The 15029-nt window shown below is 39.5% G+C and overlaps 1 protein-coding gene across 1 annotated transcript in view; it reads left to right on the top strand.

Annotated features, from left to right (window-relative positions):
- The window catches only part of LOC139010207 (protein unc-79 homolog), a 224189-nt gene that overhangs the window by 90185 nt on the left and 118975 nt on the right, over window positions 1-15029 (top strand). The window contains 4 exon segments of the mRNA XM_070414385.1: window positions 3297-3361; window positions 6733-6821; window positions 7412-7452; window positions 9318-9346. Coding sequence (XP_070270486.1) covers window positions 3297-3361; window positions 6733-6821; window positions 7412-7452; window positions 9318-9346 — 224 coding nt within the window.

Below are 15029 nucleotides of genomic sequence, written 5' to 3'. Positions count from 1 at the left end.
CCGCCACAAGATGGCCAGCAGGGGAGGGCAGTTGTGGGCTATCAGGCCAGCAGGGGAGGGCAGTTGGGAGGGACCAGGCCTGCAAGGGAGGGCAGTTGGGGGTAATCAGGCCTGCAGGGGAGGGCAGTTAAGGGTGACCAGGCCAACAGGGGAGGGCAGTTGGGGGCAATCGGGCCGGCAGGGGAGCAGTTAGGCATCAATCAGGCTGGCAGGGGAGTGGTTGGGGGGTGATCAGGCTGGCAGGCAGAAGCGGTTAGGGGCAATCAGGCCGGCAGGCAGGCGAGTGGTTGGGAGCCAGCAGTCCTGGATTATGAGAGGGATGTCCGACTGCCTGGTGGGATTGGGCATAAACAGGCAGTCGGACATCCCTCGAGGGGTCCCAGATTGGAGAGGTTACAGGCTGGGCTAAGGGACAACTCCCCCTCCCTGTGTACAAATTTCGTGCACCAGACCTCTAGTTAGGTTATCCCTCATAATTGTTTTCTATGAAGCCAAATTAAGTTTTGTCTTACACATGTTTAGTATAAAGCCAAACCCCCAAAAGGACTCATATTCAGATTTCTGGAGCTTTTACTTTGCTCAGCCCCTTCTTCTTTGGTACTCTACCCAGCAAATTTAAGTCACCTTGCCCCTCTAAATGCCAGTTTTTGTTCACCACAACTCAATAAAACCAACCTATTGTGCTTATATTTCCTCTTCCAAGGCCAAGGTCTGGAAATTGCTTCCAGAAAGAAAGCAGGGGTGGTTGTAGGAGTCATTTCATTGTTTCTCTTTTCTCAAGGATCATTGTCCTGTACTACATGTAGTCCAATTTCTGAATATAGTTGTTTCATATATATTTTCCATTTTTTTAGTTGTTTATGGTAGGAGGGCATGTCCAATACCAGTTACTCTGTCATAGTAGGAAGCAGACCTCTTGTCTGCCATGTCTTTATGCTATATATATATTTTTAAAATATATTTTATTGATTTTTTACAGAGAGGAAGGGAGAGAGATAGAGAGTTAGAAACATCGATGAGAGAGAAACATCGATCAGCTGCCTCCTGCACATCTCCTACTGGGGATGTACCCGCAACCCAGGTACATGCCCTTGACCGGAATCGAACCTGGGACCTTTCAGTCCGCAGGCCAACGCTCTATCCACTGAGCCAAACTGGTTTTGGCTATGCTATATTTTTGTTTTTATTTTCAAATGAAGGGAGATCTATCTTTATTATATTTGCCTTATGGTAAAGTATATATTACAATCAGTTGTAATATTTTTCCCAATTACAACTACCTGTGCTCTATCTTCAGAGATTTTGATTCAGTAGATCTAATATGGGGTCTAGGCATCATGTTTTTTAAACCTTGACAGATGATTTTTGAAACACAACCAAAGCTAAGAATCACTATTCTAGTAAGCTTAACTACAGTGTAAATTTGGTGAACTACTACCTGCTCTTAATTCAGTTTTATTCTATAAAAATAGAATAAAAAATTATAGGAATAGGATCTCCTGCATATCCCCACCATCCACATATAAAGCATTAATCTCTGGCAGAACAAGAGTCTTTACTTTAATCAAGTTCTATGGCTGTTGCATAGTCTGATTTCTTTGTGCCTATGCTATAGCAGTTGTTACATATTTTGAGTATTACTTCTATTCTAAAAATGTCAAGAAAAATCGCCTTGATATTTATAAAGTGCCCTGCAGATATTCTCATAATACACAGATTCAGAGATGGTTTTATCTTGGGTGGTTTCATCTTTGATTAGTGGTGACTTCCTAGAGCTCAGTTTTGAGAAGTATTCTAAGGCCATTTCTGGACTCAGCAGGATGGAATGCTCTTATGGATTAGTGATATCTGTTATGAATTTGGGTTTGGAGAAATGAGGTTTCATGTCCTATGTATTTGGAACTCCTATACTGATTAAAGGCACTCTTTTTTTTTAGGTTTCTTTAATTACACTAGAAAACTTGTTGCTATTCTCTATATTCATCTTGACTTTTCCACATGTGGGAAACAAATCTTATAGTTATAGAATGCGTATATTCAAGTAATTTCTTCATCTATTTCTTGCTCATTTCCTCTTTCTCACTCTCTAAAAATAGAATCAATATAATACTGTTATAAGAGTAGTGGTTTTGGTCTTTACTTATTTTTTTGTCTTCTTTGTATATTTTTTAAGGTTAATGGCTCTGTTGATTGTCTTTTTTTGAATTCCAAATTAGACACAAAATGTTATGCTTAGTCTAACAATCTTTGAATATTGAATATTGAAAATAGAATATTTGAACTTAAAATACTTCTAGATAGAAAATTTTATAAAATGTTTAGAGCATAAATTAAGCTGAATCATTAATAGTAAATATTTTTGAATTATAATTTGATATATAACTAACAATGTCCTCTCACCTGCAAATTCTTCTGTATTAGGCCAAACATGGCTCTATAAGATTAGAATATGACAATTTAGAAAAATGTTCTACTTTCAACTTATAATTCTATTACTTTTTAAATGTTAGCTAAGTTCTTCGGGCTACAGGATCGTCTGGATGATGATAATTCCTTGGTTCTTATCCTCATTCTCTGTGTGTTATACTGTGTTAAGGAGTTGGGTATTAGCAAACTAGCAGAGATTTAATTTGTGGGTCACATGTGAGAGAGACCTGCATTTCGCTTGGGCGAGAAAGTCATCTTTCCAGTCTCCCAATTTGATGGGGTGGGGTAGCAAATGGAATGGTGGCAGGTGCTTTATCATTCATTTCAATTGCTATCAATTTGAAACACTGCCTCGTGCCAAAAATCTAGGATGTTTAGCACAGTATATACTACAGTGAAAAGAGCGGAGTGTCAAGAACCAAGTTCTAGTCCTAGCTAGACTCGACTAGTTCTCATCTAGTCATTTACGAATCCTGTGATCATAGCAAGCTACTTAACCTTTTTACCTTTAACTTACCCATATATTTAATGAGGTTATTGATCTGCTGTATCTATCCCACAGAGTTGTTGGGATGATCCAGTGAAATCATAGAGCACTTACCAATGGTATATCATTGTGAGGTAATTATTTGGTATTGTATATGCCGCCTTATATTAGATTGTCTCCTCCCATAGGAAAATGGATGATGGAGTTGTGATATCTTTGCTCAATTTAAACATTTTTCATATATTTAAAACTCATTTTAGGAAGGGTTCTGGTGATGATTCTATTTCGGTAAAAGAAAACTAATGAAGTACCTGCTGTGTTTTTTACTAGGGCACAAATAATTTCAATGAGAAGTATTCATCAGTTATGCTTTGCTTTACAGCTTGGAATCCCATCCACTGTCAGCACATTGAATGCCACAACGCAATTAACAAACCAGCGGTGAAGGTACTGTTTTATTAGACCTGGTCTCATATTGTATTGCCAGTGGTCAAATTGTCAGCAAGTTGTTGGACGAAATGTTAGTTTATATGTTATTCATGGAATTCAGCTTAATTCTTCACAGTACGAGACTGACTTGGTTCCCATAATTGAAATTAGTTTTTATATCCGTCCTTCTTTCTGCCTGTCACAATGCCCTCTTTGGGTTTGCTCAGATGTCAACAGGAAGGAGATATTTTCCAATTTTTTCAGTTATTTTCCCTCTAGTTTTATGTCACACTGCATTCACAGGGGTTCTCTGACTTCCTGATGATTTCTGGCTTCCACTCACAGAACTCATCACAAAAAAAAGTCTTTTATATTTTCACTTTATACTTCCCAGAAAGGTAACATTCTTGTTAGTTGACAAGACATGATTTTTCATGACAACAGGTCTGCATGGTATTGTTCTTTCTTTACAATATGAGCACTTCCCAAATGCACAGGGATATGGCCTTAGGACATGTAGATCAAGGGTACTCAACTTCCAGATGCTTATGCAATAATGTTAAATGAAAAAGAAATTATAAAATTGTGTAGTGTGATGCCAACTTAGTTTAAAAATTGCGTATCTGTATATTTATATTTATATTCATTGTGAAAAACCATCGGTAATGCCCATCAGAACGTCAGTTACTATGATTGCATTGAGATGGAGGGTTATTGAGGTAGTTAAATTTTCTTTCCTTTTCTCCATTTTCCAAAACCTCTACATTGGGAATATATTATATTTATGAACAGAGAACAATATTTTTAATGCAAGGTCAGATATGAACATATTAATATGGGTGTAAACAGATCTGTTCAGAGTAGAACAGAATTGACATTATTAGTCACAAATCAGATGGATCGTGTTAATGAATTCATTGAACACATTAGAGGTCTTTAGCTAATCTCTATTGAGTTCTAACATCCTAGGAGTTTTTCCTTTTAAGTGGCGTGAACAAAAACCTTTATCTGATGGAGTTATGGGTGACTCATTAGAAATGCAAGTAAAGGTGAGGAAGAGGTCTACCTGGGGTGCATGGGAAAGACTCAGGGAAAATTGATTTATCCTCACAAAGAGCCTAATATTTTCATAATAGTGAGCTATACCCCGAGGCAGTAATGATTTGCCAAATAGAAAAGTAACATTTATTTTTATTGCAATAGATTGCAAAAAACAAAAAATACTTGTGGGGCAAGAGCCAAATGTTGGGATAGGAATTACAATGAAAATATGTTGGAATTTATAGTTCATTTTATCACATTTTGCTTCTAATTTTACTATTTGAAAATCACTTTATGTAATAGTTTGGAGCCCAGATAATTCTCTAAGATAGGAGTCAGCAAACCAGCCAAATCTGGTCTGCTGCCTGTTTTTGTAAATAAAGTTCTATTTAGCCCTAACTGGTTTGGCTCAGTGGGTAGAGCGTCGGCCTGTGGACTGAAAGGTCCCAGGTTCGATTCCGATCAAGAGCACGTACCTTGGTTGCGGGCACATCCCCAGTAGGGGGTGTGCAGAAGGCAGCTGATTGATGTTTCTCTCTCATCGATGTTTCTGATTCTCTATCCCTCTCCCTTCCTCTCTGTAAAAAAATCAATATAATATATTTGAAAAAAAAAAGACTGAGATTCCAAAATAAATAAATAAATAAATAAATAAATAAATAAATAAAAGGTCCCAGGTTCAATTCCGGTCAAGAGCATGTACCTTGGTTGCGGGCATAACCCCAGTAGGAGGTGTGCAGGAGGCAGCTGATCAATGTTTCTCTCTCATCGGTGTTTCTAACTTTCTATCCCTCTCACTTCCTCTCTGTAAAAAAATCAATAAAATATATTAAAAAAAATAAAGTTCTATTTATTTGCCTATATATCATTTGTGGCTGCTTTCATGCTACAACAGTAAGGTTGAGTAGTTAGTTGTTTTTTTAAAGTATATTTTTTATTGATTTCAGAGAGGAAAGGTGAGGGAGAGAAAGCTAGAAACATCAATGATGAGAGAGAATCATTGATCAGCTGCCTCCTGAAAGCCCCACACTGGGGATTGTGCCTGCAACCTGGGCATTGAACCGTGACCTCCTGGTTCGTAGGCTGACGCTCAACCACTGAGCCACACCGGCTGGGCTTGAGTAGTTAGTTATGACAGAGAACACTTGTCACACAAAGCCAGAAATATTTATTCTCTGACCATTTACAGAAAGTTTGCTAGTCCCTGATTTTTAACATACCAAAAAGTAATTATCCATTGCATCAAAGGAAGCATAAAACTTACCTAAGGAAAATTTTCATACTGGGTCTTTAGCATCAGGCGATATATAATTTACAGATTTAGATGGTATAATTATTTAAATTTAGGAATAATAACTATTGTTTCCCCAATCACTGAAACACCTCAGGATTTTAACTTTAAATGACAGGCTGTTTGGCTTATAAGTTTGGTGCATTTCCCCCTTCAAATCAGTAAAAACAATAAAAAAAAAAAAAGGCAGAAGGATGTTCCAGAAGAATTTGTGGCATATTAACTACATAATCGGCTATAGCATGAATTGATTGTTTCTTGAAGGGCAGGAACAGAATTCAAAATGACTTTGGTAAGTCATAGAAACTTAAACTGATGCAAAGTGCAAAACTCAGGTAGTAATCTACATGTTTTGTTCACTTGATTTAAAATATCCAGATGTTTAAAAATATCCCAGTGATCAACTGTAAAATGAACGCTTTTCATCTCTGTGCTTAGGCTAATGAAAACTCAGCCACAAAGAATCCAAAACTGAACAGGGCACAGCAGGGTTAAACAAGACAGGTTCCGTGTGAAGAAAAAAACCACACACCTGGAAATGAAACGTTGGATGATTCATGTAGAACTTAGATTCCAGTGTGTGAAAAGTGAGTCATTGTTAGGTTCAAAGCTAAATTTTATGAATGAGGTTCCTGCTAGCTTTTTGGTAACAGTTATGATTTTCAATCTTACTGCATTTTTCTTTTCTTAAAGAGAGACACTGTGTTTACCAGTTTAGAGAAGGAATTACTGTATGAGTAAGATGGAGGCAATTTCAGCAGCCATTGAACAAGATGCTTTTTTATCTTTGGGGAATGAGGTTAGATTTCTTGAACCATTTGTTACTAGAATTGCAAATAACAGGGGAAATGAAAGACCACAGTAGCCACATTTAAATCAACCGTGTGGACTCACAGGCCAGTGCAGGAAAAATGGCTACAGGTTGAATGGGTTCTACTAAACATATTTATTCCACTTTGCTTTTGAAAACCGTCAGTATGGGAACATTTGTGCTCATGATATCGGGAATGTGATAAACAGGACAGGAGACTTCATTCTGTCTTTTCATGTGTTTCAGATGTGTATAGACCCTTCCCTGTCAGTAGCTCTGGGTGATAAACCACCCCCATTGTATCTCTGTGAAGAATGCAGCCAGAGGATCGCAGGGTAGGTATAAAGGAAGTAGGGCAACAATGAGGAGATAAGAATAATCACTTGGACTTAAATTGGTTACATTATCCACGTTTCCCATTAACCTCTCTGGTTTTTAAAGGTTACTTTGTCGGATATTTAATATGTAGCAAACTTTCATTTGAAAGATTTTCGCTTTGCAGAGTTGCACTAGTTCTCTGTGTGACAGAAGGAAGTGGTTCCATTTACTGAAGCAGCGGCCCTGTTGAAAAGGCCACAGAGAAAAGGAAAACTGGTTTTCAAACATGACAGATAATTCATGTGGGTTCTCTTTGCTTGTTAGCCTCACAGAATCACACTCAGCTTTGTGTACATCCTGATGTATTATGGTTGGCTTAATTAGCATCTGGAAAGTATCATTTAAAGAATTGAATCTGATGAAATGCCTATAATTTAGAATTTAGCTGGAATGCATTCGACATTGAAAAAGTTTATTATGATAATGCTCTTAATTACACTTCCTTTCGATTAAAAGCCTTTTAGCAATAGCGTGTAGCTTATAAACATTCATGTGGAAGGGTAACATCGCTAAGAAGCTAAAAAATGAATTTTGTTTTTCTTCATAGGGACCACAGTGAATGGTTGATTGATGTTCTTCTGCCGCAAGGTATGGTTTACTTCAGAAAGAATGAATCATGAGTAATCATGACTAATGGCATGGTCGATTTGTCTCCTTTAGACAGTAACCAAAGTATTATATTCTATGAATATTCATTGATATGAAGCATTATATAAATTTCTTGCTGGTAATATGCCTACACATTTAATAATGAGGGAAGAGATATCATTTCTACCCAAATTAAGGGGAGTTGTTGGAATTAGGATTCCGTATGATTAAAGCCCTGCTGAATTATGTTTTAAGAGGTTTTATGTATATATAACAGTGTTACCAATGATATGTTTGCCAGGTCAGAAAGGGAATAAGGAACATTAGTGAAGAACATTGAATAATAGGACTTTCTCCTGCCACTATTACTGTGTTTTTAGGGGAAATCATTTAATCACTCTGACACTTAGTCTCCCCATCAGTAAAATGGGGATAAAGTATGTCTGACCCATCTCAATGAGGAGACGAGATTGTAATGCTTGTAGTTTGTTTGAGTTCTGAAAGCTAAGCCTGGTAAGTTGACAGATCAGATAGATAGAGGTAGTACTCTTCCACCCAGGGGAGGCAGGTAATCCGGCCACCTAATTGGAGACAGTGACCAGGAAAAGTACTGGAAAGCAAAGGAAAGATGAAAGGTGGAAAAAGCTGGGAGCATACTGAGTATAGATAGGCACACAGGGGCAACTCGATAATGGCTTTAGAGGAAGATAATGAAAGAGTAGGAGAGGCCTCATTTCAAAAGCAATCCCTGCTGGGGATCGAGCCCACAACCCGGGCATGTGTCCTGACCTGGAATCAAACCAGCGACCTCTTGGTGCATGGGTTGACCCTCAATCACTGAGCCACACTGGCGGGGCAACAAATAACTTTTTATTAGTTAACTAGACATGTGACTGACCTCAGATTAAGATAAACTGTAAGGTAGCAAACTGTTAAATAATCATTAGTTACACAAAACTAGTATTAAAAACTGAGTTGAATATTTCAATCAATTGGCATCCACTAATTCATAATTTTCAGACAAATTTTAGGAGACATTTACCTTTGATCTTTTAAATAATTGGAACATAGATGATACTGTAAATAATAGTTCAGTCCATTTTTTGAACACTTACTCTTTCAAGGGAAATGCTAACATTCTTGGAAAAATTATTTTCAAGTGCTCTCAAGCATCAGTTTTCACGGAGATAATTTGTATGCCCACTCCAAAGAGTTTTCAGCTATTCATTAAAGTCAGTCCTGAAGCAGACAGTAGTTTGGCAGCCTTACTCCAACTGGTCAACCCATGGGTTTGAAAATTGCTTTCTCTCAAATAAGCATGCAGCTGATTTTACACTAGGACAGGACTGTTTATAAATGGATAGTTCAACTCTAAGTAATTGAAATAGCAAGATTTTTCTGTATAGCAAGTCCTGTCCAAGGTAAAGCCCTAAATATATCACATCAACTCAGTGTCATAGTATAATGGAACAGCAGTAAAGAGGGATCCATAGACATATCGGTCGATCTGCCTCCCCAATTGATAGCCTGGGTGACCCTGAAGAAGTCATGCAACCATAGTGGCCCTCAATTTTGTTTTCTGTCAAATGAGATGCAAGTTACTTGGCTTTAACATGATCTGAATTCTAGGTCATGTCTGAGAAGGTTGAGTTACTTATAAGAAGAGGGGAAGTATTTGCAGCATGCAGGTGCTTTTTAATCTCATTAAACATAAGTAGATGATAATTCGTGAGGCAAGGAAGAAGCTGTTTTGTGTAAGTCTAGAGGTTGTATTACAAAACTTGTTTTTACTCCCTTTCATGGCTGCCCTTGTTGAAAATGGGCTCTCTTTCTTTGTTGATATTTTGTGTACCTTCCCCTTACAGCTGAAATATCTGCCATATGTCAGAAGAAGGTAAGAGCAAACCATCTGTGTGGTGGGGCATGAATTGCTGTGTTTGTATGTAAATTCATTCATTGACATCTGCCTCATTTCTGCACCCTGGTTTCCCAGTATGTACCTGTCACTGTATTTGTGAAGGGGGAAAAGAAATAATTTAGCATGCAAGATTGCTATATCCGAATGGTCGCTATTTCCATTTCTGCTTTTGCTCACCCATCTTATGCACAAATATTTTTGATAAGTTACTTGAAATAAAAGCTATGCACTTCTAATTACAAAAGGTTTGAATGACAGTATAATATGTGCAACTTAACTTTGGTAAATGATGTATCTTATATGCTAAACATCTTTATTATTTTGAAGTGGAGTTGGAAATAGGCTAATATATGTGTTAAAACATACTCAGACCAACTGTATATGGAGAATATTCACTTATATGTAAATTAAATGTTATCTCTAGTTAAAGATTCCACCTTCAAATTTCCATGAGCCTTTCATGACAGTTTTCCTAAACTATACCCATCTTTTTACTTGTTGTGGAAAGTATAAGAGAAGGTAGTATGGTGTCCTATATAGAACTTTGTATTAGTTGGTTGAGATACTTGGGTTCTGGTCAGCTCTATCTCCACCTACGATGTACAGGTCATTTAAACTTTTGAGGAGTTAGTCATGAATGAGTACCTTTGGAGGGCTGTTTCAGTTATCTATTGCCAAATGGCTTATAACAATAAACATTTATTTGATCACAGTTTCTTGGATTGGCAATTTGGTTATACTCAGCTAGGGTTCTTTTGACAAACTCCTAGAGGCTCACTCATGCATTTGTATCGGTTGGTGAGTAGGCTGGGGCTTAGCTGTCCCAGATGACCTCACTCTCCTGTCTGGGGGTTCCGCTGGGATGGCTGGGATGGTTGAGATGACTGGGTGTCTAGTCCTCCCTCTTCCCATTAGGTGTCTCATCTTCCAGGAGGCCGGGCTGGATTTGTTCATGTGGTAGCAGCGTTCTGAGAGAATAAGAGAGGAGGTTGAAAGGCCTTTTGAGACCGAAGCTCAGAAGTCACGCAGCATCACTTCTGCTTCATTCATTGTCAAAGGAAGTCCCATTTCAAGGAGGGGGGAATAAACTCCTCCCCTTTATAGCAGCAAGAATTTGTGGTCATATTTAACCCACCACAATCCACCTTCTGGACATTACATTCTTATATTCTCTCCAAATACAAAATATTCCCAGCACCTTACATGCCGTTTAAAGTTTTATCCATTTATGACCTCAGGCTGAAAGTGCATTGTGTTGTGGTCTGCATCTGGTCTGGTCACTGACGAAACTCTTGGGGTGCAAATTCTCTTGATCCAGAGACCTGTGAACTAAAAAGGCAAGTTATGTCTGCTCTGTCCACACCGAACACACAATGGTGCGATAGGGACACGATAGCAGCAACAGACTTCTGTTCAAGAAGAGGAAGAGGAAGCAGGGAGCAGTCACTGGCCTGTAGCAGCTCCAGCCAGGAACACATCAGTTCTGTCTCTGGGGATAATGAATGTGCCTTACGTGGGATCTGGTTTTGCTTTCTGGGAATAGTTCCCAAATCCATTGTTGTCTTCCTGGGCACCTTGCTGCACTCTCTGAGACATCTCTCCTTTTCCATGTGAAAAGGCCCATGAGGCAGCTGAGCAACTCTCTCAGGCTGCTTCCTGCATGTGTGTGTGTGTGTGTGGGGGGGGGGGGGGGCAACGGGGGGGGCGGGGTCTCACAGACCTGTTTTCATGTGGAGCTGTGTCTGTCCCCTGTAATCTAAGTTGATGGTGCTTTTTTGCTAGTGTGGCTTTAACACTTTGTGAATTTTCAGTAAATCTTATTGGGGTTCTGTGCCCCTAAAGCCATCTACATAGTTATTTTTGAGACAGTTCTTTCTATACTTTGAGCATTTCAGTCTGTCCTTAAAATTATTAGAAGCCGTGTTGTAATGGAGAGGCTCAACTGGACATCACCTTATATCTTTCTAAGATTTTAACAAAGGATCATACAGTCATTCAGCAAACATTTTTTATTTAATCCTCACCCAAGGATATTTTTTTTCCATTGATTTTTTTAGAGACAGTGGAAGGTGGGAGAGAGAGGGGAGAGAGAGAGAAACATCGATGTGAGAGAGACACATCAATGAGTTGCCTTCTGCATATGCCCTGGTCCAGGGTAGGGGACAGAGCCTGTAACTGAGGTACCTGCCCTTGATTGGGAATCAAACCTGTGACCCTGCGGTCCATGGGCTGATGCTCTAACCACTGAGAAAAACCAACCAGCACCCGTTAGCAAACTTTTCACTAGATTTTATCCTGAGGTTATTTCTTACTTTGAGAATCTTTTAGAAGCTGGAGAGACTAGGATGAGAAGCAGCTTTATTTTGTATATCAGCATGTTCCAGCTCTGGCAGTATATACCTAATATATTTGACACACTGAGCAATTTTTTTAATACTCTCCTCCTTTATATGATAAAATTATTTTTATAATATTTTAGTAATAAGCTTTAAATTAGCACATTTTTATTACTTATTCTTTAACTAGAGGCCTGGTGCATGGGATTTGTGCACTGGTGGGGGGCGTGGCGTGTGGGGATCAACTGCTGTGGGAGCTCCGTTCATTCCAGTCAGCTGAGCAGCTGCAGTGGGAGCAGCCCGCTCATCCCAGTCAGCTGATTGGCGCTCCCACTGTGGGAGCGCACTGATCACCAGGGGGCAGCTCCTGTATTGAGCATCTGCCCTCTGGTGGTCAGTGCGTGTCATAGTGACTGGTTGACCAGTTGTTCTGGTCTTTCTGCCATTTAGTCGCTGGGCTTTTATTATATAGGATAGGATAAACATTTTATTTTTTTCACTTTTTATTTATTTTTTATTAGTAAATCTTTATTGTTCAGAATATTACAGTTGTTTCTCTTTTTTCCCCCCATAGCTCCCCTCCACCCAGTTCCCACCCCATGCATATCCTTATCCCCCAACTATCCTCACCCATAGGTGTATGATTTTTGTCCAGTCTCTTCCCTCACTCCCCCTCATCCCCTCCCCGCTGAGAATTGTCAGTCCACTCCCTTTCTATGCCCCTGATTCTATTATATTCACCAGTTTATTCTGTTCAGCAGATTTTTTTATTCACTTGATTTTTAGGTTCACTTTTTGATATGTATTTGTTGTCACTTTGTTGTTCATAATTTTTATCTTTACCTACTTCCTCTTCTTCCCCTTCTTAAAGAATATCCTTCAGCATTTCATATAATACTGGTTTGGTGGTGATGAACTCCTTTAGTTTTTTTTTAATCTGTGAAGCTCTTTATCTGACCTTCAATTCTAAATGATAGCTTTGCTGGGTAGAGTAATCTTGGTTGTAGGTTCTTGCTATTCATCACTTTGAATATTTCTTGCCACTCTCTTCTGGCCTGCATCGTTTCTGTTGAGAAATCAGCTGACAGTCGTATGGGTACTCCCTTGCAGGTAACTAACTGTTTTTCTCTTGCTGCTTTTAATATTCTCTCTTTGTCTTTTGCCCTTGGCATTTTAATTATGATGTGTCTTGGTGTGGTCCTCTTTAGATTCCTCTTGTTTGTTTGTTTTTGTGCTTCCTGGACTTGTAAGTCTATTACTTTCACCAGGTAGGGGAAGTTTTCTGTCATTATTTCTTCAAATAGGTTTTCAATATCTTGCTCTCTCTCTTCTTCTGGCACCCCTATAATTCGGATGTTGGTATGCTTGAAGTTGTCCCAGAGGCTCCTTACACTAGCTTCATATTTTTGGATTCTTTTTTCTTTTTGCTTTTCCGATTAGGTGTTTTTTGCTTGTTTGTATTTCAAATCTTTGACTTGATTCTTGGGATCCTCTAGTCTGCTGTTGGATCTCTGTATATTATTCTTTATTTCAGTCAGTGTATGCTTAATTTCTAGTTGGTCCTTTTTCATATCCTTGAGGGTTTCACTAAATTTCTTGGAGGTTTCTAGAAGATTCTTGAGTAACCTTATAACTGTCATTTAGAACTCTATATCTAGTAGTTTGCTTTCCTCCATTTCTTTCGTTTGTGACATGTTTCTTTGTCTCTGCATTTTGGCTGCTTGCCTGTGTTGATAGAGTGGCTTTGTGTGCTAGGTGTTCTATAGGGCCCAGTGGCTCAGCCTCCCTAATTACCCGAGGTTGACACTCTTGGTGCACCCCTTTGTGGGCTGTGTGCACAGTCTTGTTGTAGTAAAGTCTTGATTGCTGTTGGTATGACTGGGAAGAATTGATCTCCAGCCCAATTGGCTGTGAGGACCAGCTGTGTCTACAATGGAAGAACTGCTGTGCTGGAGATACCCTTATGGGGAAGGACTTGCTTCAGTGGGGCTTTGGTGCTCACTGAGTCTGCCCCTTGAGTGTGTTGCTTATGGATGTGAAGAGTTGCAATCTGGTATGGTCTCACTCTGGCCACTGGGTACACTGGCTCTTGGATCTCCAACGAGGTGCAAAGTCAGCCACTGCCTGAGGCCACCCAGCAGGAGCTACAGGGAGATCTGCAGATTCCTTCTCTTTGTTTGGGGTTTGGAAGTGCCCAGATGAGGCCCAGCTGGGAAGCAATGCAGGCTGCTTCTTTTGGAAGGTTTGGTGCTCTTTGACCCAGCAGCAGTTTGTTAGGTTTTAGATTGCAAAAGAACAGGCCATTCATATGCAAAAGCCTCTGCTCACAGCTTGGGTGGGGTTGTAAATTGGGTAGGGCGGGGTCTCAGGAAATCATCAGGGTGGAGCAAACCATAATGGCTGCCAGTCTGCTCTGCCTTGGAGAGGTCCCGGGGTCTCTGTGTCCCCTGGCCCCATGCAAGAACAATGATCGCTGCAAGCACCTCTGAGAGAAAGCCGCCCTCGTGTTCCTGTCCCGATGCCAGACAGTCCAGTTTCTCCCTGCGTGGGTCCCCAGAGTCTCACCCGGAACTGGAGTTCAGAGCAATTGGGAGCTTGTATCTCCCTCCCGATTGAAAAAGACAACAGCGCACCCAGTTGCCAGCCCGTTTCCACGCACGCCTCCCTACCTCCGCACTTCTACACCTCTGCACCTCCTACCAGTTTCAATGTGCTTTTCTCTTTCCTTCTACTAGAATTTCCACTCATTCATCCTTCCCGTGGTTCTGGATGATACCTGTTTTGTCTTTTAGTTGTAGTTTTGATGTGGTTGTGCGAGGCAGCAAGTACAAGTGTGTCGATAAACATTTTATTTTATATGAACATTATTTTGGAGAACTTCCATTAAGTTCAAAATAGTTTAGTTGTTTGAGCTTGCTTTGGGCACAGTTTGTACTTTTGGCATTACACGTTCCTACATTTGAATAGTAGTTTGAAATAAGCATCAAGATTGTCGAGATAAGAGATAGACTTTGATTTATTTCAATTCTGGTCTTGAGTCCACCTGGAGTTACTTATTTATGTTTAAAATTTAAAGCAGTGAATGAAACCGAATGTCTGTGGTGAACAGTCGAACACCATGCCCAGTAGAATCTGAATTGAAGGGAAATCTCTCCAGTTTACTTTTGAAATGAATGCATATAGGTGACTCCACATGAGTTGAGGATCATCTGTGGCTTGTAAATATATTATTAAAACCTAGTAGGAACCACAGCAATTGTTTAGAACTTTGACGAACCAAACGTTGTTTGGGGGCAAAGTATTTTATTGCTGCTATTACTTGG

The sequence above is a fragment of the Myotis yumanensis genome, unplaced genomic scaffold (assembly GCF_028538775.1).
Source record: "Myotis yumanensis isolate MYYU_CA2020_CCGP unplaced genomic scaffold, mMyoYum1.0.hap1 SCAF_1, whole genome shotgun sequence".
In the NCBI taxonomy this organism is placed as follows: Eukaryota; Metazoa; Chordata; class Mammalia; order Chiroptera; family Vespertilionidae; genus Myotis; species Myotis yumanensis.
This window is presented reverse-complemented; position numbering and strand designations above follow the sequence as displayed.